Below are 23,051 nucleotides of genomic sequence, written 5' to 3' on the forward strand. Positions count from 1 at the left end.
GAACATAATGCACATTCATTACACACAACTATTTTAATTGTTTGTATCTTGGTTATGTGTCCTATAAATAGTTGTGAATAATATTCACAACTATATTGATATTTGATGTTGAACCTCCTTGGTGTTTATGTAGTTCAATATGTGTTTAGCCTGGGGCTGGTAGAATAGACGAGGAACGGCAAAACCCAGAAGACTCTAGTAGCTTGAAGGCTGACCTCGCTTTAAAGATGACTTCCGTCTCCGGCCCATATCCTCTCATTTAACCACGTATACCCTCCTTCTCCTCTCATTTACCCACGTATACCCTCCATCTCCTCTCATTTACCAATGTATACCCTCCATCTCCTCTCATTTACCCACGTATACCCTCCATCTCCTCTCATTTACCCACGTATACCCTGCATATTGTCTCATTTACCCATGTATTACGTCCATCACCCCTGCTTGTACTACTTCTACTACTACTGCTCAAACTCATCTTAGTCCAGCTCTGTCTATGCAATACAATTGTTTTGGATGAATCTGCCTTGATTCAGAATATGTCCCAAATCAAGGAGATGCCCCTCTCCCGTGGCTGCATTCGTATTGCTTTCCACACTGCTCAGTGCTCACTGTTGGGCCCGCGATGCTACCGGAGACGGTGGAGTTAGCCTCCGGCCGCTGTCGTCTCCTCCCCTGGCAGTCATGTGAGGGCTGGAATGCAGAAGTCCTCCTCACTCATTACCTGTGTGTGTGTGTGTGTGTGTGTGTGTGTGTGTGTGTGTGTCTGTGACAATGTACCACATACGTAAACCGCTTGTGATTCGGGAATTTGTTAGTCACCAACAACTTTTGTTTTTGAAGGGAGTATCTGTTGATACCTATTGTTGTTCTATTGTCTGGGTATTCCACGATTGGACATAGGTTTGAATGATCAGCCCACCAGCGAGATGGATGAAAGATCCCACCAGCGAGATGGATGAAAGATTCTGAACCTGGGTTTACAGCCCTTACTTTACATGCTGAACATTTTCTTTCTTCTCTCTCTACAGTGAAAACTTCCGAACCAAAGCTTTAAATGACGCACACATTTGATACAAATGAAATATGGACTGATTTAATTTCATTAAGTAATTTTGATCGTGTAAAAAAAACCCAGAGCTATGGTAAACTCTTAATATGCTGATTAGTGAACGTATATCAATCACAAATTCACTTTAGAAGGTGGCAGGTCTTACAGTATTGCTCTTGCGTCGCCGGCTGGTGCCCAAAAAACGGCATCTACTATGAAAAGTGTGTGTGTGTGTGTGCGTGTGCGCGTGCGTGTGCGTGTGCGCTTTTTGGAAGTAAAAAAATCCCCGCCCCTGTCGGAGGCATGGTTGCATCTAGGAGTAATGACATGGGACTGTTAGCAGCCCGAGATCTATTTATCATTTTATTCATCTATTTTTTAAGCAGGCGCAAAACTAATGCCAGTGCTGATCCTCAGTAACGTGTTTGATAGTAGGGCAGACTGGTAGGTAGGGAATGCAAAAGCTTAGGGCTGTTTTAAATATGACATGCAGCTTGACTCTGTATTCTTCCCTATGGGTCTAGTTCTTCTGCTCAGTGGGCATGTCACATGTCGTACTTAAATTTAGTTTTAGCCATAAGTGTGTTGTTATTATGTATTTGTCAATTTTTATTCATAAATGTTTTTTCGTATGTAGATACTCGCATCTCAATGAATAACCTGTGGAAAAAAATGAATGGAAACTGCTATTAGCATATTCGTTTAACAACCACTCCTACTTGTGATTTCACACAGCAAAATGTGAGACACTAATTAGAAAGGGTAAAAAAAAGACACTGCCACCAGTTGGCCTAGACTAGAGCAATACAGGAACCACTGATTGCTTGTTGGTAGACTAGACGCTGTACACTGCCTGTGTCAAAGACAAAGTAAGTTTAAATCATTTCTGTGTCATCATTAGGGGTCCAAGCCAACAGGTTGGATCCCTATTTTTGGTATTGCTAATGCTTTGACTTTACTAAGCGAGAAACCATTCAACCATGTTTCATGTTGCGCCCCTAAAATGTTCAGTTTGGGGCCACAGTGCTCCTAGTGAAAAAAAGAAGTGGAGCCCTGTGTTTAGCACTTGGAACAGGATCCCAAGTTGGTTGGATCAATTCGTTAGGCTTGGATCTTTGGGCCAGAAGATGCATTGTTGGAACCTAACCTTTGAAAAGGCAGGGACTTGATCACATGTATGGTGACACTGCACTAATGTATCACATGCATGATCAAATAATTATATTACAATGCACAACTTTACAGTCTGTGAGGAAATAAATCTAGATACAAGAGTATTTCTGATGATTGGATATGGTTGTTGCGCTTGAAGATGGCCAGCATTACACACACACACACACACACACACACACACACACACACACACACACACACACACACACACACACACACACACACACACACACACACACACACACCGGGTTAACACCGATCACCTGACAGTCTCATGTTGTGTGAATTTTGCTCGCTGCTATTCTTAGGAGCTACTTTGACAGAGCGAGGGGAGGTTGATAGTGGGGCAACGGAGAGAGAGAGGGAGTGTGCTTGGGAACAATCTCATCCGAAATGCAAGGATGCCCAGGTAGGAGCAAACTGAATTTATCTAAACCCTTTCAATGTGCTCAAGAGCTTGATGGAATGTACATTTATGTTTTGGGCGTTTGGCAGACGCTCGTATCCCATGTGACAACGTTTATCTGGAATGATGGCACTAGTGCGAGGGAAGATAGTGATTCCTTTACGAAGGCTGATCTGTGCCAGTGGGGTGTGTGACTGTTCGCAGTCAGTCACGTGAAGCAGTGTTATCTTAGTGGCAGAGCTTGGCGAAAGTAGATTTATACATTCAGTGTGGTTAAGTAATGTAATATGGATGAGGGCAAATAGCGATTCTGTGCAGTGACCATCAAGGGCAATTGTCTGTAGTGGTCTATGTTTAGCTTCAAGGCTGTTTCGTTGTAAACTAGCGTAAAAAAGCACTTCAAACTGATTTTTAAAAAAAAAAGATTTAATTCAGCTGCTGGCAACTTGAGTCACAATAGGGAGTTTGAAATTGGCTGTTCTGTTGTTTTTCGAGTGTGTGTGTGAGTGTGTGTGTGTGTGTGTGTGTGTTTGCTGGTGTATTTGTTAATGCATCCTTCAGGCATTTCTTCATGCACTACTTTTGTGAATGACTCACGTCACATGCTTCCTATGGTACACTTCCTTCTCCTCTCTTTTTCTCTTGATTACTTGACATTGTTCTCTGTATTTCAGTTCCGCTTTTTTATTTTCATTCTTAAGAACTTTGCCAGCAAATGTTCCTGGCAGATGGTTCTCGACTGCAGGCTTCCTCTCTTTTTCTCTCGTCAGTGGAGTTTCCAAACACTTGTGTGTTCTGAGAAAGCAGTCGGATTCATGAGGTAAACCTACTCTCTATTCCATGGGTTTAGATCTTTTTTTATTCACTTTAGTTACAGATAGAAATTCTGTTTCTCCTTTTCTTATTGGACATTGTGGGCCACTAAAGCACACGCACAAGTCTTTTTTCACACACTATTGGATGATTATGAAGACCATCATATTATTTACTGAACAGACAGTTCCCTGCGTTAGAGGACCAGTCGTATTGGTGCATACCAACGAGTCCTCGTAGAACGCAATCTGACACTGTCTGCACCCCGGCATGTGTGAGGTCATCCACTGGGCGTCTCTTGTCTCTATCGATGCGAGGGCCAAAAGGGGATTCTTGGTATTTTGCAATATTTTGTTTTGTTTTTGATGCAAAGAGACCAAGTCATTTTGAGTAAAATCTCCTTCAGAGACAGTCGTTTGCTCAGTCCCAAACACAGTCAACCCCCTAATGTGTTTTTGTTGTTGTTGTTGTTGCTGTTCTTTTAGCTTCTTAGTAAGTCATGCTTATCCTGTTATTGTGTGTCAACAAGATGAACCGAGACAACAGCGTTCGCCTTATGGCACTAAATATGTACACGTTAAGAACACCTCTAATGATGTCCTGCCCTTCTAAAGGGGCAATCACAACACTTGCATCTGAAATACAGTTCATGAATCAGAGATGAGAGTGGACATGACTTTGCTGGTCCCTTCTGTAATATCTGTGTGCCACAAGATTTATATACCGTTGTTCTTTTAAACTATTCCACACCCCCGATCCCTTTGTGAACACTGATCTTGGGGCTTCCCCTCCCACAGCTTGCCTCCTCATAAAACACTATATATAGGCCAGTTGCATTGTCTGATGGGCTAGATGGCATGACGCTTCAATCCCACCATTTGGCCATCGCTCTTTCCATCCTGTCCTCAGTCCCTTCGCCGGTGCAGTCTCATTGAACCCCAGCCAAGTTTTCCTCCACTGCCCAGCAGTACAGGAGGATGTCATCGTGATACAGTGTTGATTCCCATTATGCCATATTATGCCATCCCTGCACCGAAGGCTTTTTTAAGGCATTAATAGAACCAAAGATTGAATGTGCTTGTAAAGGCAGGGTTTTCCCTATAATTCTGCCGGCCAATTTCTTTTTTTACACACACATCAAAAACACCAAGAAATTCAATAAATAATAATAAAGCAGCCTTATCCTGACCTGATGAGAGTGGCATTGTTAACAGAGTCCCTGTTTAAATGACTCTGGACTGTGGGTATGCAGCGTTTCAAGAGATAAAGCTCTAACCCATTATACTATGGGATGCAGGTAGGGATGCAGGTTAGATAATTTGACGTGGCCCCTAAAAAGAGAAAAAAGCTACTTCATATCTGAATTTTCTTTTTCTAACTGCTGAGCCAAATAAAAAGATAGATGCGGAAGCTTCAACGCTGGAGCTAGCGTTGAAGCTATGTCCAGCGTGGTGGAAGCGGGTCCAAGTTGAGTTTGGCTTCTGCGACGGCATCCAACGTAAACTGCCCGCGCTGATATTAGTTGCGCTAGAAAGATTCACCTTCTTGGCACCAGAAGTGAAATTGAGCAAAGGCACCACCGCTTGCTGTTTTTTTCTCGGCAGCACCGGTCCTTGAATAACTGCCCCAGCCTCATCCTCTTGCACCGCTGCCACAGCCTCGGCACCTCAGCTGCATCTCTTTGGCCCTTATATGCACTAGGGCTGCACCGTGCACTATGTCGGAAAGTAATCGCATTGCGCTATATTGTCTTTCTGCGATATGACTAGAATATTAATCATTGTACAAAGATTGGGGTGATTTCTTAGCGGGGGCATCTGCACAGATTTTTTTTGGACCCCTTTCGGATGGTGCAACACTGACAAAGGCTTCCAAAATAGCTTTTTGCTTTGGCTTTGCATGGCATTCAGATTTGGCTTTGTAGTTCGTTATACTGAGCAAAAACAAAAAATGGTTATCAATACATTTGTCCTGTTTCCTTTTGTTGTGGCAACAATTGCAAGCCACTCCCAACAAATACCTGGTTTCGGCAGTTGTTCTTTGGAATTAAATCTTTATTGCTGTCTCATTTTTAAGTTATTTTGGTTGTCTGATCCTAAACTGATCAACATGATCGGTAACTGGTGGTCGGGTCAATCAAAACCCTCATTGTTTAACATGAATTGGCTAAACAAATGACCACTGTAGCATATTTAAACACAATTCAAATTGTGCATAGAATTATTTCCTTTGGTCATTCTGACCGGGGACATTTCGAATTTTCGGTTCTCCTCATTTTTTTCCGGTCAATGACCGGTAATAACCAGACAACGGAAACTCTGCTATAAACTGGCCTAACTTTCACCGTCAACACCGAACCCCTTCTTCTTCGCATGGCTGTCAACATCCGGAACATTCGCTAGTTAGATTTTCTCAAACAGAAGTATCAAAATAAGATCTTAGTAAGTACGGGTCGGGTAGCATAGAACTAAGGTTAGCCAAGTGCGGGCTCCATGATTGCTAAATCTAATGCGAGAGGTAAAATTACCATTAAGGAAGGAAAGCATAGTATGCCTTGCGACTGTGCTTCGCAGTATGCCTTGCGAAACCCAGTATGCCTTTCGAAACACCCTGTGATTGGTCGATGAAACGCTACCAGGAACGCCTAAAGGGCGTTCTTGTGTCATGACGGAAACGCCCAAGCCTGCATTTGGACCCTTCTCTCTGTCTACAGTCAAAAAAGGAACATGAGGTATCCCAATATGCCAAAGGGCACTAAATAATATATTGCGTTTATTTTATACTTTTTATTTAGAAATAGTCTCTGCTGTGCTGTGCACACCATTATACACAGCAGTTCATGTTTGCATGAATTCGGTCCGTTTTTCAGCGCTACCCCGATGGATGGATGGAGGGTGGTACAGTGGTTTAAAAGTGGGAGCAATGGTCTCATTAGAGCCCCTGTGTATCTCTGAAGTTAGGCGTTGGAGTGGCCCATGGTAGCCCCTTGTTGTCACTTAAAAATGACAAGCCAGTTACAGCAGTTTGTTTCGACCTTCAATCCCTTTGTCTGTGCGTCTATGTGTGTACACCGGGTTTGGTTTCAGCACGGTTGCTGGGATCGAATTAGACAGTGGTTTCTGAGAGTCTAACGCCTCTTACTCAGGATTTTAATACAGTACCAGTGACTGAATAACAGCGAGCCTCTGACATTCTGGAGGTGTAAGCATCAACAGACCACAAAGACGTAGATAAATACACTTGCATTCAAGGAATATATATCTTCAATGGCATACAGAGTTTGTCACCGAAATGTGCGCTTTTCAGTGCCGAGCTGTACATAAAGTCGATGTTTTGCTAAAATGCGACTTAAACCATGCCTTTTCTCTGTCCATGTAGCTGGCCAATCACCCAGCTGGAGCCCAGCCAGATCCGGCTGATCGTGTACCAGGACTGCGAGCGACGCGGCCGCAATGTCCTCTTCGACTCCAGCACAAAGAAGCGGGGCGCGGAGGAGACCCCCGTCACGGTGAGAGCTCACTGCATGGATGACCTTCTCTTGCATCAGGCCCATTTGGAATAGGGCTTTAGGTTTCGTGGAGTAAATGCAAAATTTCCCATAAGTACTGGGACCATTAAAGAAGGTTTAGGTCCAGGTGGCAGAGGCAGGGCTTTGGGTGCGGTAGCCTGTTTCCGTTTTATGCTGTGAAATAGCGTTGTGTGTTTTAGACCTATTGATTTAAATGCTATTCAGCTATAGAGGGGGAGCACCACGGGGTTGTAGCCGCTGGATCTGGTCTACTGTCGGTCAGAGTGGAGATGGTATCTGTCACAAAGACACTCACTGATGGCGTTCCCCTTTGGCTTTCCCCTTTCTCACTGAGATCAGTTAATAGAACATAGTCTCTGTATTGGTTTCGGAAGGCAGTTAGGATAGTGAGAGGAAAGAGTTGTTTCTCAGAAGAAAACACTCACTTATTTTTCCTGAAGCTTCAAGTAGTAAATGTAGTAGTAAATGCACGCACACACCCACTTAACTCAAACCAGTTATACTAGTAATAGTTTTTAAAACTATTGTTAATAACTGTTATTTTTCAATCATACTTGTAAGCGCTGCTTTAGTGCTACTTTAGTACGTGTGTGTGTGTGTGTGTGTGTGCGTGTGTGTGTGTGTGTGTGTTCAGAGGGTGTGTTTCTCACAGATGGGAGGAACTGTTTATTTGGTTTTGCTTATCAGCAGCATTAATGGCCTCAGCTGACATGATGTGGAAGCAGCATTCTTCTGCTCTCACATGACGTCCCCGTCACTCACTCTCTCCTTCTCTTTATGTCACTATGACCTGACTGTCTCACCCCTGTGTGTACATTAGCTTCTATGTAGTGTCTTTCTCTAACCCTAACACTATGAACACCAACACACATGTCGACTGCTTACTCATTTTATAAGAATCAGACGCTCTGTTTGCTCTGCGGTTTGCTCAAACTCCCCTGGGCTTGACCCAGTGGATCACTTGTGTGTGTGTGTGTTTGTGTGTGTGTGGCCTGTTGTGTGTCTATCTGTGCCAGGGACGTTGACATTTTTTGAGAGAGAAAGACTTTGGGAAACGAGAGGGCGACAATACAGCAGAGAAAGGGAGGGGGAGAGGCCTGTGGGAGGGAGGGAGAGAGGGAGGGATTGCAGTGTTGCTCGGTCACGAGTTCCAGGGAGGTCACATGATGGGACAGTCACATGCTCCCGGACTTTTTCTGTCTACATGTTTAACAGCAGAGCCTGCTGCAGTGCCACACACACATGCATGCACGCACACTTTGACTGGAAGTTTTTCGGACAAATAAACAGATGCATGTTTTAAAGTATAACTGGGTTGGGTCAGAATAATATCCCTAGTTTGGTGATCAATTATTCAAGATTTGTGCAAACATGTGCAACAAACCGCGTGAATAATTGTTTGTGTGTGATGTGCACTTTACAAACTAATACACGAGTCTCATCCAGACCTGAAAGTATTTGTGACGGTGGCGTATGGCTTTGCAGATCTGATGGTTAGACAAGACCAACAGTCGCCCGCTTACTTTTAATCGCACCGAAGACACTGTGGTTCAATTTGTTGCTCAACGTGTTTCACAACAGGACTGCATTATGTGTGTGTGTGTGTGTGTGTGTGTGTGTGTCTGTTTATTCTACAGCGGATGTGTAGCGAGGGCCAGGCCAAGATGTTTGGAAAGTGCTGCCAGCTGCATCCTACAGGGGGCAGCAGCAGTTCCCTGGATAGCTCCTCCTCCTCCTCCTGTGCCTCAGAGAACCGTGACAGCAAGGAGCCGGGCCTCCGCTTCCAGGTCACACACGCATTGCACACGCCCCTCACTTAGGGTGCGCACACATGTAGTGTAGTGTGGTGTGCGGACAAGCACGTAGAGACGGTGATCCCTTATCAGACATAATAAAGCTAGAGCGCACGCAGGTCGACTGACATCACATGTCCCTTCCTTTGAAAACATCACAGGATAGATAGAGTAAACTGGCTTCACATACATGGTGGTCACATACGTCATACAAGAAATACAGTGAAATGAAAAGTGGCAGAGCCTGCAGACATTGTGCAACATTCAAATGCTAAATATTTAAATAAGGTGACAAATAGAATAAACAACAAATTTCAACAATTTCAGCCCTATATAAAATAACAAATCGAACAGTTTAGAAATAAAAAATGTGCAAAAAACAATAAAATATAGGTATTCCGTCCAGTAAAAGGAATAATAAGAGTTAAATTGAGGTAGTCTCTTATATCTATGTGTCTGCGGGTGTGCATGAGTTGGACAGCATCCAATCCAACTACGTCATTCTACTGTTGTTCTTCGAATGACATCCTCCTCCTCTCCTCCACCAGCAGGCCTCGAGATGCTCGTCTGACGTGGTCATGCTCGGGGAGATGATGTTTGGCTCGGTGGCCATGAGCTACAAAGGCTCCACGCTGAAGATCCACCAGATCAGGTCAGCCCCCCATCCCTCTACAGATGCTCACGTGCCCATTGGTCTGGTCTACACAGGCATTTTGAAGCTCTCTTTAAATTACAAATTCAAGGTGTCGGTATATGATTTACTTGATCGGGATTGAAGGTTCTGGTCTAGACATACTTTGCAGTGGTTGCGTTGTCACGTAACATGCTTAATCTACAATATAACGCCTGTTTATTAAAATGCAAAGTTATTTAAAACCTCACCTTTCCCTATCCTTCCTCTAGCTATTGTGTCATTGAACATGATTCTGATCTTCATCACTACGCCACTGTGTCAGCGCCCATTGCCTGACATTGTGTGACCCTGATACCAACCTGTACGTGTCTGCGCAAATCAAGCTGTGATCTTGCCTGAACTGACCCTACGTCTAAACAGGCTGAGAGAGTTCTTGGCGCGTCTTAGCGAGATCACCCTTTTATTGTTTTATCTAGCAGCAATCTAGATGGATCGGGCCAATCTAAATGGGATTAGAATCTAGATATTTTCCTTTTGTGGGACCAGTTGTCAGACAGGCTTTTTGTTTTGGTTGTTCTGTAAAATATAACTTGAAACACACTCGCATTAAGCTGATGTTGGCCCTTTTCTTGTTCTCTAATAAAAACAGGTCCCCTCCTCAGCTCATGTTGAGTAAGGTCTTCACGGCAAGGACCGGAGGTAGTGTGTCTGGAAGCCTAAACATGTAAGCTCACACACACACACACACTGCCCAGGTACACTACACCTCAGTCATAACTGCATAACTGCATAACTGTATCTGTATTTGTCTCTCTGACCCTGCCGATGTTTGTATAACATTTTTCATACGGTCATGAGTGTGTTTGTCATGAGTTAGTGTTTGTCATGCGGTCATGAGTTAGTGTTTGTCATGAGTTTGTGTTTGGTCATATGGTCATGAGCTTGGTTTTGTCATATGGTCACGTTGTTATATTCAGTTCCGACTTTTTTTTTTTTATTGAATGTCATTTTTTCTTTCTCACAACCGTGTTGATAAGTGTCAGCAAATATGTGTTTTGATTTTTTTCTTTCTTGCGTTCTCGTCCTATCACGCTCTGTTTCCCTCTCTTTCTGACAGGTTACAAGACAGCCTGGAGTTCATTGGAGGGGACCCCAACACCCTGCGGCCCGATCCCAACAACAGCCTCCTGGGGAATATAGGTAACCATGACAACCCAAGTACCCAAACCAACGGCCGTTCAGAGCAGATCCAATGCTTTTCATTTAGTGGATATTAACTAAAGATTCATTTAAAATGTATTTTTTGCAGTCTTTTGTCTTAAGTTTATTTAGATGAATTGTGACAAAAATCAGTGTGACAAAAATCTCTATCAGTGTTTCTTTCATTAACTCAAACCATAATATTAAACAGTTTTAGCCTACTTATAGACATATTATCCAGAACAAGGTCTTTACAATTCAACCCCTCGCATGGTTAAAATGGTTTCTCTTCTCTTTTTGTCTAGTAACTTAATTCAGTTCACATGGATAGCTGAAAGAGAGCCCTTTGAAATGGAGGATGGAGACCGACTCTGTTTGAGAGAGACTCTAGCTTCGTCCTGTAAATGCATATAATGCAAATCAGTCCCCCCAACAAAACTTATGAGCAACAGTGGTGTCTTAAACGTACACCCCCTGGTGTTTTACGTTCTACTGGTGGGACTGACTCCCAGTTCCTACATTCATAATACTGCAAATACAAGGGCTTCCATCTGTGGGCCATATAGGCATAGTCCCCATCGTGTTACCTCATTCCAAGATATATAGTGACTTCACAGACATCTGTTTACATGAGAATCTTCGAGATTGCTACTTGAAGCAAATTTTTGTAATAAATACAAGTTTTAAAATTTTACTTTTTCCTTTCCTCTTAGTGTCTCTGTTCTTGGATTTTTCTTTTTAACGAGGACTATTTTTCTGATTTCCAGAAAGATCTATGAAGCCGCTTCATGTATTTCAGAAACTCCATACAAAATGATATTCCAATAACTAATAGTTGCGCTTCCAACATTGCCTGTTTCTGTCTGCTTCACTAACTGAAGTTAATGTCTTTTGATGTGTGTCCCCTCCCTCCCTCCCTCCCTCCCTCCCTTCCCTCCCACCCTTTCCTGTGCTATGTTGTCATCCTGCTGCGCAGGACTCTCTCAGCTCTGCAGTCCTCGTCGGGCCTACTCTGAGCAAGGCCCCCTGCGGCTCATCAAGAGCGCGTCTTTCTTTTCAGGTCGGCCCCTGGCCCGCGTGTGTGCAGGGCGGTGCAGAGGCAGCATGTGCCTGTAGCGCTCTCTAGATATAGGAGCACGTGGCTTGTGTGGTGGTAGTAGTAGTGATTGCAGTAGGAGGTGGTGCTGGTGGTGGTGTTTTGTATGATGGTTCTTGACAGACTGCACGGCTGCTGCTCGGTGGGTGAGATAATAGTTGCGCATCCAATTAATATGATTCTCATTTATGTGCTATTTATTAATCAATGATTTGTACTTCTTGTTGGCTAATTGCTGTTGGCTCACTGCTCTACGGTTGGGTTCTAGCCACGTTATAAGGTGTTGAGACATTTGATGAGTAGTATATTCAAAGATTCTTGGCGATAATTGGCTAAGCTAACATGCAACTGCTATCTCACCTCGATCTGAAACCATTAGAAACTGCATGCATAAGGAATGATGGTAGAGTGCTTAATGGTGCACGCGGCAGTAGTTTTATTTTTCGATCTTCCCCAATCTGCTATCCCTCAACATTGTTGTATTCTTTTGTTCCGGTCACACTCAATTACTGTTTCCTCATATGCATGCATGAGACATGACTGAAATGCACACTTAACCATTTGTCACACACATTTTTAAAGAACACAAATCAAAGGCGTGAAAGTTCTTCTCAAGCCTTATCAAGGCGGGCTGGTCCAAGGCGGGGCCATATCAAGGCAGGGTGGTTCAAGGTGGGGTGGTTCAAGGCGGGGCCTTATCAAGGCGGGCTGGTCCAAGGCGGGTCCTTATCAAGGTGGGGCCTTATCAAGGCGGGCTGGTCCAAGGCGGGTCCTTATCAAGGTAGGGGGGTTCAAGGTGGGGTGGTTCAAGGCGGGGCCTTATCGAGGCGGGCTGGTCCAAGGCGGGTCCTTATCAAGGCAGGGTGGGTCAAGGCAGGGTGGGTCAAGGCAGGGTGATTAAAGGCAGGGTGGTTCAAGGCGGGGCCTTATCGAGGCGGGCTGGTCCAAGGCGGGTCCTTATCAAGGCAGGGTGGGTCAAGGCAGGGTGATTAAAGGCAGGGTGGTTCAAGGCGGGGCCTTTTCAAGGCGGGGCTGTACAAGGCAGGGCGCGTCAAGGCGGGGGTGTTCAAGGCGGAAGGTTCAAGGCGGAAAGTTCAAGGCAGGTTGGTTCAAGGCGGGGCTGTTGCATGTTTATTCCCCCTCGCCTTCCGTATCAAAAGTAGAAGCTCTGAATTTGAGGGCATTTTTGTTCCGCCTTTAAGTGAGCAGCAGGCTTATCCGAATTGAGAGTTAAAGGAGTGAACCTGCATGGTGGGGTGGGGGGGGACATTCTGATGACGTGTTGTATGTATGACCTGCCACTGGGAAATTTAACTGAAGAACTGAAGTACCCAGAGACTAGTGAACGACTGTCCACAGTGTCTTAGGTCTGCGCACCTTTCTGCCTGCAACCGCGCACTGCTTTTCTCCAAGTTCTCCATCCACGGGTTTCTGATTGCAGAAACACGTTGCTCGCACGTTGCTCCGCCATTGTTGCATCGCACATCAACATATTGTACATGATGCACAGCGACTTTGCTTGCTTTTTGAGGTGCAAGTGCTAGCAATGAATGTGCATTGCTAGCACTTGCACCTCAACACTCGGTTCACACTCGATGTTCACAGTCTGTCCTGTTGTTTAGAGGCAATGTCGTTAAACGTCACGCCTCTGATTCTGGAAAAAAAAAAAAACAGAACAATGAAGGACCTTCTTTATGGCAGTTGCTGGATCTTTGTGTAAGGGACTGCTCCACAAAATTAGGTTGGGAACGAGACAAATCTGTGAGCGCATGTGATATTTGCTCTGGAGTATGCGTCCGCCCCGCTATCGTTCAGACAGATTTCCAGCTGACCTTGCCAAGGGTCGGGCCAATCAAAACCGTTTATCCAATATGGGGCGGATTTAATATGATGACTGGTCAAAGTAGTGCCCTTTCGGAGCACTAGATGGCTTCTGCTGATGTGCCACAAATTTCGTTGCTCTGTTTGGCCCAGAAGCATTTTGGTCTCTGCCTGTTGATAACGCCCCTTGGAAATTGAACTCAGAGGTTCCAGACTAATACGCATTTGCGAATTGGTCTGGTGATGTCAGGCTACCACAAAATATCATGTCATCATAGCACATTCTGTTACTTGTTGTTTTCACATCCAATTGACTCCTTCTTATGACTGCCTTTTGCCGTCAAATTGAACTTGAATAATATGTCCCTGAGGATGCTAGGAGTGTGGCAATTTATACATATGTAGTGTCTGGAATTGGCAACAGCTTTCTCTAAACTTATTTTAAATTGCAACCAGGAAAAACTTGTTTCATCCATTTTGATTTTTTTTGGTTTAGCAGTCCACTACTAGAACCATGTGAATGAGTCCAATATCGGTCTCATATACCCCCTGCACAGTCTCCTCCTTCTTGGATAATGCTGGGTTGACCACACCACCTTGTGTGTTGGTGGAAACATGATAATGGACCATGTACTCAATTACCCAGGTGCTAATCCCTGTTGTTTAGCCCAGTAATGTTGATTTATTAATTATTTCTGTGAAAAGTAGCTCTTTCATTTGACCTGTTATTTCCTGAACAAGAAGTAACGAGTAGATGACAAAAGACTAACGACACTGAGATTGGCACCACAAGATACACGCATGCAAAGCCATCGGCAGCAGAATTGTCTTTGCTTGTGTTTTTTTCAGCACTGCCTGTTGTCCTGAGTTATACCAAGAGAAGAAAAACTTTTTTTTTTTTTCGAGAATTCTCGATAATTTTTTTCGAGAATTCTCAAAAAAAAAAAAGTTTTTTGTTCAAGTATAATTATTTACAATTTCAATATGCCCTTAATTGTATCTATTAACTCTGTCCTCGCTAACAACATGAGACACTCTTGAGTCTCCCCTGTCCACACCTGCGGGTTGTATGGACCTGTGTATTGCCTCCGAAGGAAACTTCAACAACAATGTTCACGCACACTTTCTAATTTAGTTTTACCTCAGCTTTTGTATTTCAATCAAGCATTCAACATCAGGCAACTGCTGTTATGTTAGCTCATTGTTGGGAACGTAGACTACTGTCGTGTCTATTTCAGATGCATGGTACACAAAAGTTGCCCTCCCACACCACGCTGTTCATAGTGATCACATTGCTTTGTTTCCAAAATGTATTTTTTCTCTTTCTCTATCACCACCCTCTTTCTCTCCATCTCCTCCTACTACTTCTTCCTTCCTTATCCCCTTATCCGCACCTCATCATTATACCTGCATTTGTTTCTCTTTTTTCACTCATCCACTCACTCACATGAATATGTATCGTGTGGTGTTGCTACAGGTCACAGTAACCCCATGGACATGCCCGGCCGCGGGATGTACGACGAGCGGGACAGTGGCATCGCCAGATCAGGTAGGTGACCATCAATCGTACATGAACACACCCAGCAGGGAGGTGTGTGTGTGTGTGTGTGTGTGTGTGTGTGTGTGTGTGTGTGTGTGTGTGTGTGTGTGTGTGTGTGTGTGTGTGTGTGTGTGTGTGTGTGTGTGTGTGTGTGTGTGTGTGTGTGTGTGTGTGTGTGTGTGTGTGTGTGTGTAGCCAGCCTCATCAACAACACCAGCATCATGTGACGATTGTCCAGCAGGGGGATATCTGATCCCATTAGGCCATTTTTACTGGAATTACTTCCTCTCTTCGTTTGACATGTTTTCACCGTCGGTATGTTCCTTTCTCCAGTGATGTTTTCTTTTCCAAATGGATCCAAGCACTTGTTGGATCTGTTGTGTTATGTTAATGTTTGGACTGATCACGCCTGATTTGACTGTTCCTCTTCTCCTTTTCATTAATGTAAATAGACTGCATTTATATGGTGCTTTTCTAACCATTGGCCACCCAAATCGCATAACAATATTGCCTCACATTCACCATTCACACACCGACGGCGGAGTCAACCATGCCAGGCGACAGCCAGCTCGTCGGGAGCAGTTAGTCGGGAGCAGTTAGGGTTAGGTGCCTTACTCAAGCACACCTCAACACTCGGCTAGGAGGAGCTGGGGATTGAGCCAACCAGCCCTACCTCCTGAGCTACTGCCGCCCCAAATGAATGCGTCGCTTCTTCTCACACGTGCGTCCCGCCCCTCTCACTCAAAATGTCTACCCTCCCCTCCTCCCCCAGCGTCTCTGAGCAGCCTGCTGATCACGCCCTTCCCCTCCCCGGGCTCCTCGCTCAGCAGCAGCTGTGCCTCCAGCTACCAGCGCCGCTGGCTGCGCAGCCAGACCACCAGCCTGGAGAACGGGGTCTTCCCCCGATGGTACGCACACGCACACAGACTGACTACACACAATGAGCCAGTCAAACAGATATCCTTATAGTATAGGAGTCTGTATTATGGTTTTGCCTTTCCGCTGACTGCTGTATGTTTGTAATGGTTTTTGGGGGGCTGTCATAAGGACTTCATGAGAATGTCATCCTATGTAGTCTTTCCGTCTGGTTGAAATAAAAAATGGACCTTATTGATAAGTTGGTTTATGGGATGCATCACTTGTTCTCTGAAGGTCGGTGGACGAGAGTTTCAACATGTCCGACGACAGCGGCGGGCCCGGATTGGGCGTGGCCCGCAAGAAGAAGATCGCCATCGGGGTTATCTTCCTGCTGTCCCCTGACCCTGAGGAGAACAGGCGCTTCCAGGACTTCTTCTTCTCCCACTTCCCGCTCTTCGAGAGCCACATGAACAAACTCAAGAGTGCCATTGAACAGGTAGAGAATAGGGCTCAAGTGTTTAAATATTCATAAATGGTTGTCTCTCTAAGCATGTCGTAGAGCTTACACAGCTTTAATGTTTTGTGATAGGATTTTTCTCTTAACACATGTTCTTCTATTTCCAAATATACATTCTTCCATGCAATCAGTACACCCAATCACAGCCCTGAAAGGTGTAATTAACCTTGCTCTACCAATTTGCCTGTCAGCAAAGTCCATTTAGTGCTCGGTTATGAATAGATCAGACATGAATATTGCAGTTGGAATCTAGAGGAGAAGGTGTCGGACAGATTAAGTAGTCAATAGTCGTTCCCTTGAGGGCCTGCTGTTTAAATTCCTGTGCTCCGGCTTCATTCAGACCCTGGGCCGCTTCCAAATCGTCTTATGTTTTGTGTCCCCCCAGGCCATGAAGATGAGCCGGAGGTCCGCTGACGTGAACCAGAGGGCCCTGGCTTACAGCCGCATGGTGGACGGCCTCAACGAGTTCAGGTGAGGCCCGCTGCGGTCACCAACGGCAGCCTGCTGTTTGAGTAGACGCCATGAAGCCCGCGACATGAGTGTCGCTTGACATACCCGTCATCTGAGATTGTGCACATACACAACGGCCTTTTTCCATACACATGTGCTGGGTTGGCTTGATTGGTTTTGACTCGCTGCAGCTGCCCATCGCAGCCGGGATTTGCGTCTCCCATTACGTCAGGGTCACCCCCTGGGAGTGGATTCTTCAACTGGTTCAAATACACTATAAAACAGACTTGTTTTTGTTCGTCTTACATTATAGTTTGTTGTAGAATGTGCATTTTTTTTTTGAATTAGATTTGTTTTGCTTCAGTAAAATGGAGCGCACACAATAATATCTTGGACGATGAATTACGATGGACGTGCACTAGTCCCCCGTGGTTGCTGGCCCGACTCGAGATTTTCATATCGTCAATCTTTGACAACAACCATTCCTTGTGGCACATTTGCTATTTGAGATGGACAGGGTTAAAGTCCTCGAAATGGAACGTCACCTTACCTCCCCAGACCCAGCAAGAGTCAGCGAGGAGTCACATGCTGATACCTCCCAAGGTATCCGGTTGGGTTGAAAGGCCACCGTCATATTTATGTCCCGTGTCCGCACGTCACAAAAACCTGGGGATACATTTCCGTTGGAGGCGGAGGCAGGAATGGATCTCTGGCTAAGTGCACCGCTCGTTCTCAAAGTCGCTAGGCTGTTGTAGATCTTTGAACCCCTTGCAGATCTGATTCTGTTTACAGACCGCCCAAGTCCCCATGGGACCTTGTATGTTTTGTAGTCAACGGCGAGAGAGCAATATGTTTTCAACCCGTTTGAATCGTGGCATGAATTACATCTAATATTTTTCTCATTAAAATATCATTAAGCAAGTCAGGAAAGTCGCAGTCCACCAGAAGGGGAGCGGGACTTTAAGCCCATACTGTCCGCGTTCAGAGGCCATGGACGGCAGCAGTTGTGTGGTGGTCGCGCAGACATGGTTCCATAGACCTCTGAAGAATAAGTCCTGCCTCCGAGGCTCCTGGTTCCATCGGTCAAATGTCAATGGGAAATAACATGGGGTTTTTGAATGATAAAAACATAACATACATAACAAACTCTTTAGGTGGCGAAGACGTAAAAGCTGCTCACGTTTTGTTATGTACGATAATTGCTGCCATGGAGGGCCCTCGGTGCTCTGGCCTCCAACCCATTCCAGTTTCCCATCCTGAATCTATGCCAGTTGGTGGAGGTAATACCCCAATAACATTGTTGGGCAATGCCATAAAGATTTAGAAGAAGCATGCGCATTAGGAACGAAAATGTCATTTGTTGTAGGGTATTTCTTTCACAACTGCTAACCTTTTGGCTTCTAATTTCTATACTTGCTCAATAACCTGTGAACAGTTTAGCTAGCAGCAACGAAAAGTGAGACGTTGTGGAGGTCATTAAGGTTAAATGTGTACATTAAGTGAGTGTGTGGGTGCCCACACACAGACTCCCTAGCTTAGCCTGCCAACGGCTCTTGTTGCTGTGGTCATGCGCTCCTTGGATGCCATCCACCAGCAACTCTGTCCTATTCATGCACCCTGCTCGCACACCAGAATAGTAAATCCTACTCACTGAGTGGTAAAAATAAACAAGCTCCCCTTCAGACTAAAGAGTTTGAGAAAGATAGCCAGACAGTGTTGACCGTCAAGCAAGCAGAAGTAGAAGAATTGGGTTTGCGTAGTGCTGCGCTATCCTGACGTAATTACCATTGTGCTCATGTACATCCAAGGCAGGGATGGGCAACTTTCATGATAAAGAGGGCCACATTTTTCATCATAACCATCGGAGGGCCACATGACTGCACACTTCAACTAAACGTGAGCTGAGAGAAGCTACACAATTTTGAATTTGGTAGATATGATTTCCTGTATTCTGGTGCATTTTGGGGATGGCCACTACCTAAAAAATCATCCAGAATCATAACCTATGTACGGTATGTTAATTGAACCAACATACATTAATTTCATGTTTTCCATGCTCAAACAGCCACATGAATGGTCAGTATTTTTATCAGTGCAAAGGGCTCACATACATCATCATTCAATGAAGTCAAAAAACTGAAAAACAGTGGCCCAACATTAAGTGCAACAACTCAATGAACTCAAACCCAACAAGCAGTTGTAGTAGTTGTAGTGGCGACTTAAGTGGATATCTTTAATGACTGATATCGCTTCTAAGCAAACTAGACGCATGGGTTTGCCTTCGAATTCTATGAATTCTTCTCATCTTTCTTGACCGAGTTTTCTGTAACTCTATCAATTATTATTATTATTCTTTTTTTTTATTAATTTTTTTATGTGCGGGCCTGACTGAGTGAGGATGCGGGCCGCACTGAGTGAGGATGCGGGCCGCCAGTTGCCCATCCCTGATCCAAGGTATTCCAGATATGAACTAGGTCAGGGTAGTGTAGATATGATCCTGCACTAGGTCAGGGTGATGTAGATATGATCCTGCACTAGGTCAAGGTGGTATGAACCCGCAGTAGGTCAGGGTGGTGTAGATATGAACCTTCAGGGTTCTTGGATGTAGAGTAGGGTCGGGGTGGTTGTAGTGTCACAAATCAGCCCTTAAATTAACGTTATAGATGTGATTATGGATGAGCTTTGCTCTGGCTGAACAGGACGATTCATTTCTATTGCTAGCAGCAATTGAAATATATGTAGACAAATCATAGCTGGGGGCCGGGATCTATACACGTGTGTCACCTGAAATGGGTCTGAACGGGAAACGACAACAGACCGTTAATATCAGATCTACAAGAGGACGGATAACTGAGACGATGGCCCTCTCTTCTGTATCTGTGTCCCTCCTTGGCCAACAGCTAACACCAACTCGACCAGGACTGGTTATCCCAAATTTGGCATGTATTCGATGGGAGGACATGCTAAAACGTAAACCTGTTTAGTAGGCCACTGTATATAAATAAATGTGTTAAAATCGGCCTGATCTGAAACCTCCATCCTGCCAATTGGTTAACACCTCTTGCCCACTGCACCGTCCGTCAACGGATGATGGAAGGCGTGGCTGACGGATGGGGGAGTAGTCTTTGCAGAGGCATCCGTCAGCCAAGCCCGAGCATACGCAATCTGATTGGATGACGGATCCGTTGCTGCCTGAAAAGTTTAACATTTTCAACTTCGGAGCCGACGGATCCAACTGAACGGATGGATCCACAATGCATTGCGGCTCCGCCCAATTCAAAGTCAATGGGATCCGTCAACGGATGGATGCAGTGGGCAAGAGGTGTAAGAGTTTATCTTACCTCATTGATCCGGGACAAAACCGGTAACACATAGCTCCGCCCCTGACACTACATGGCTCCGCCCCTGACACTACATAGCTCCGCCCCTGACCCGACATACCAGCTACTACATACCTCTACCCCTGAGACGACATGGCTCCGCCCCTGACACGACATGGCGCCGCCCATGACACTACATAGTTCCAACCCTGACACTACATGGCTCCGCCCCTGACACTACATGGTTCCGCCCCTGACACTACATGGTTCCGCCCCTGACACTACATGGTTCCGCCCCTGACACTACATAGCTCCGCCCCTGACACTACATGGTTCCGCCCCTGACACTACATGGTTCCGCCCCTGACACTACATAGCTCCGCCCCTGACACTGCATAGCTCTGCCCCTGAAACTGCATAGCTCCGCCCCTGACACTACATAGCTCCGCCCCTGACACTACATGTCTCCACCCCTGACACTAAATAGCTCCGTGTTTTCTAGAAACAGGGAGGGATCCTGCTCCTCTCAAGGTTCATCCACAGCAGCATGCTATCACCTGCAGCCGGGCCCGATCACGTTACCACGCACTTGTCATCGGGTCTGCCCAAGCCTTTGGCTTCTAAATGACCCTTATCAATATGCATCATAAAAGGGAATAAAAAAACGAGTCAATAAAATACAAATGTCCGGTAGGTTTTCAAGACTACCGTCTTTTTACCTCGTTCCATTCCTGTGCAGGACCGCCCTGCATATACGTGTTAACTCAGAGAGACATCAGTAGCATGTTGGACAGGCTGCCACCTCATCCATCACCCCGAGCTGACAGCAGCGTTGGCGCGCTGCCCCCTCTCTCACCCTCTCTGCCTCTCTCCCCCCCTCTCTATCTCCCAACATTACACAGGGTCAACCAAGGTCTCTGCCCCTCCCACCCCCTTCATAGAAATGGGAATGAATTGGAGCGCAGCGCAGAAGTGGTTCTTGGGCTTCACTTCCTATTCCAAACGACATCTGCTCATGGCGTTTCTGTGTTGGTTTAAGGGGGGGGAGGGGCATATTGCCCACCTGTGAGGCAGAATGAGGACCCTCTTGTACTGTGGTCCTACTAGCCTCGTTTCGCTATGAGGGAGGGAATGAGGAGGTGATCGTCTAGGTAACGTAATACTATCAACAAATCAACAGAAGCACTCCTCAGCGGTAAAGGTGACGCATACGGACCCAGTCATCCAGTCAACCTCTCACGTGGGCTTCCGAAGTCATTCTGTCCTCTGAGGATCGCCGTGACAACCGCCCTGTTGCATCGCCTTCCCCTTTTCCCTGTGTCATTATTCCTCTACTATTTCAGTCTGTATCCCACGTACTGCTGCTGCTGCTGCTTCTGCTGCATAAGCAGGCCGGCAAACGGTAAATATTTCATGCCCCCCCCCCCCTCCCGTCTCCCTTCCCCAAGGAGGAGGGGGGGGGAGGAGAGATTCCCCACTGGCCTCTGCGTCAAAGGCTCTGGCACGCTGCCGAGACGCTTCACATCATACCAGAGCTGTTCCATGGAAACACCGGCCTACTCGCCCGGGCCCACACACACGCAGACAGTAGGACTGGATGTGCTGATCTGGGAGCCCAGACAGCTTCCATAAGTGTTGGTGTCTGTTTACTTCGCCAAACGCACGCACACACACACTCACACACGCATGTGTTTATATGTGTGTGATTGCAGTGTATATATATATATATATATATATATATATATATATATATATATATATATATATATATATATATATATATATATATATATAGCATATTTTTAAGGTCTTCCAGGGTCTTGGGGAAGCAGACAGCAGAGCACTGTGGGCTGAGACCTCTTTTGTTCAACATTGGAGACAATGAGGCGTCTGTTCTGTCTCTTTCAGCCCGTCTTCTTATCACTGCTCTTCCCCATCTTTCCTTCTCTCTTTCTTTCTCCCTGGTTCTCCCCCTATTTTAACCCCCCTTCTTTCTCCAGTTTTTTATTTATTCACTGCCTTTCATCCTTCATCATCTTTCCTCCTGTCGTCTTTCACCTCCTCCTTGCTCCTCTTCCCCCCTTGGTAAAACCTCTTGTAATCCCTCTATACAGCTCTTATCTACTACACTTTTTACACTTCCTTACTTTGTTGCGTCCCTCAATAGTTTCTCTGTCTCCGTCTCAAAATACCTATATCTCTCTCTTCAAAATGCCTATATCTCTCTCTTCAAAATGCCTATATCTCTCTCTTCAAAATGCCTATATCTCTGTCCTTATAATGCCTATATCTCTTTCCTTATACTGCCTATATCTCTGTCCTTATAATTCCTATATCTCTGTCCTTATGATGCCTATATCTCTTTCCTTATACTGCCTATATCTCTGTCCTTATAATTCCTATATCTCTGTCCTTATGATGCCTATATCTCTGTCCTCATAATGCCTATATCTCTGTCCTTATAATGCCTATCTCTGTCCTTATAATGCCTATATCTCTGTCCTTATAACGCCTATATCTCTGTCCCCTGCAGGACGACCATCTGCGACCTGTACACCATGCCCCGGGTGGCCGAGCCGGTGTGGCTGACCATGCGCTCTGTGGCCCCAGAGAGGCAGCTGCTGTGCAGTAACTTCATGCGGGAGCTGGCCCTGCTGGTGGAGCAGGCCTCCAAGAACCAGTTGAGTGGCCTTCAAACATCTAACACAGCGTGGAGAGGAGAGGTCCAGTACCATGTAACCCAGTGTGGACAGAGGTCCAGTACCATGTAACCCAGTGTGGACAGAGGTCCAGTACCATATAACCCAGTGTTGACAGAGGTCCAGTACCATATAACCCAGTGTGGACAGA

At 45.5% G+C, this 23,051-nt stretch overlaps 1 protein-coding gene across 2 annotated transcripts in view; it reads left to right on the forward strand.

Moving 5' to 3' along the window:
* fnip1 (folliculin interacting protein 1) overlaps positions 1–23,051 on the forward strand; it is a 37,333-nt gene that overhangs the window by 3,860 nt on the left and 10,422 nt on the right. The window contains exons 1-12 of one of the 2 annotated variants that reach the window (XM_056594300.1): positions 491–2,633; positions 6,822–6,951; positions 8,610–8,759; positions 9,317–9,417; positions 10,049–10,123; positions 10,517–10,599; positions 11,576–11,659; positions 14,994–15,065; positions 15,829–15,964; positions 16,209–16,410; positions 16,817–16,902; positions 22,735–22,881. In XM_056594300.1, coding sequence (XP_056450275.1) covers positions 2,626–2,633; positions 6,822–6,951; positions 8,610–8,759; positions 9,317–9,417; positions 10,049–10,123; positions 10,517–10,599; positions 11,576–11,659; positions 14,994–15,065; positions 15,829–15,964; positions 16,209–16,410; positions 16,817–16,902; positions 22,735–22,881 — 1,274 coding nt within the window. In that variant the 5' untranslated portion in view covers positions 491–2,625. Of the gene's footprint in view, positions 1–490; positions 2,634–6,821; positions 6,952–8,609; positions 8,760–9,316; positions 9,418–10,048; positions 10,124–10,516; positions 10,600–11,575; positions 11,660–14,993; positions 15,066–15,828; positions 15,965–16,208; positions 16,411–16,816; positions 16,903–22,734; positions 22,882–23,051 lie in introns of those variants that run through there. The other variant, XM_056594299.1, reaches the window with a different exon arrangement.

The sequence above is a fragment of the Gadus chalcogrammus genome, chromosome 7, assembly GCF_026213295.1.
Source record: "Gadus chalcogrammus isolate NIFS_2021 chromosome 7, NIFS_Gcha_1.0, whole genome shotgun sequence".
NCBI lineage: Eukaryota > Metazoa > Chordata > Actinopteri > Gadiformes > Gadidae > Gadus > Gadus chalcogrammus.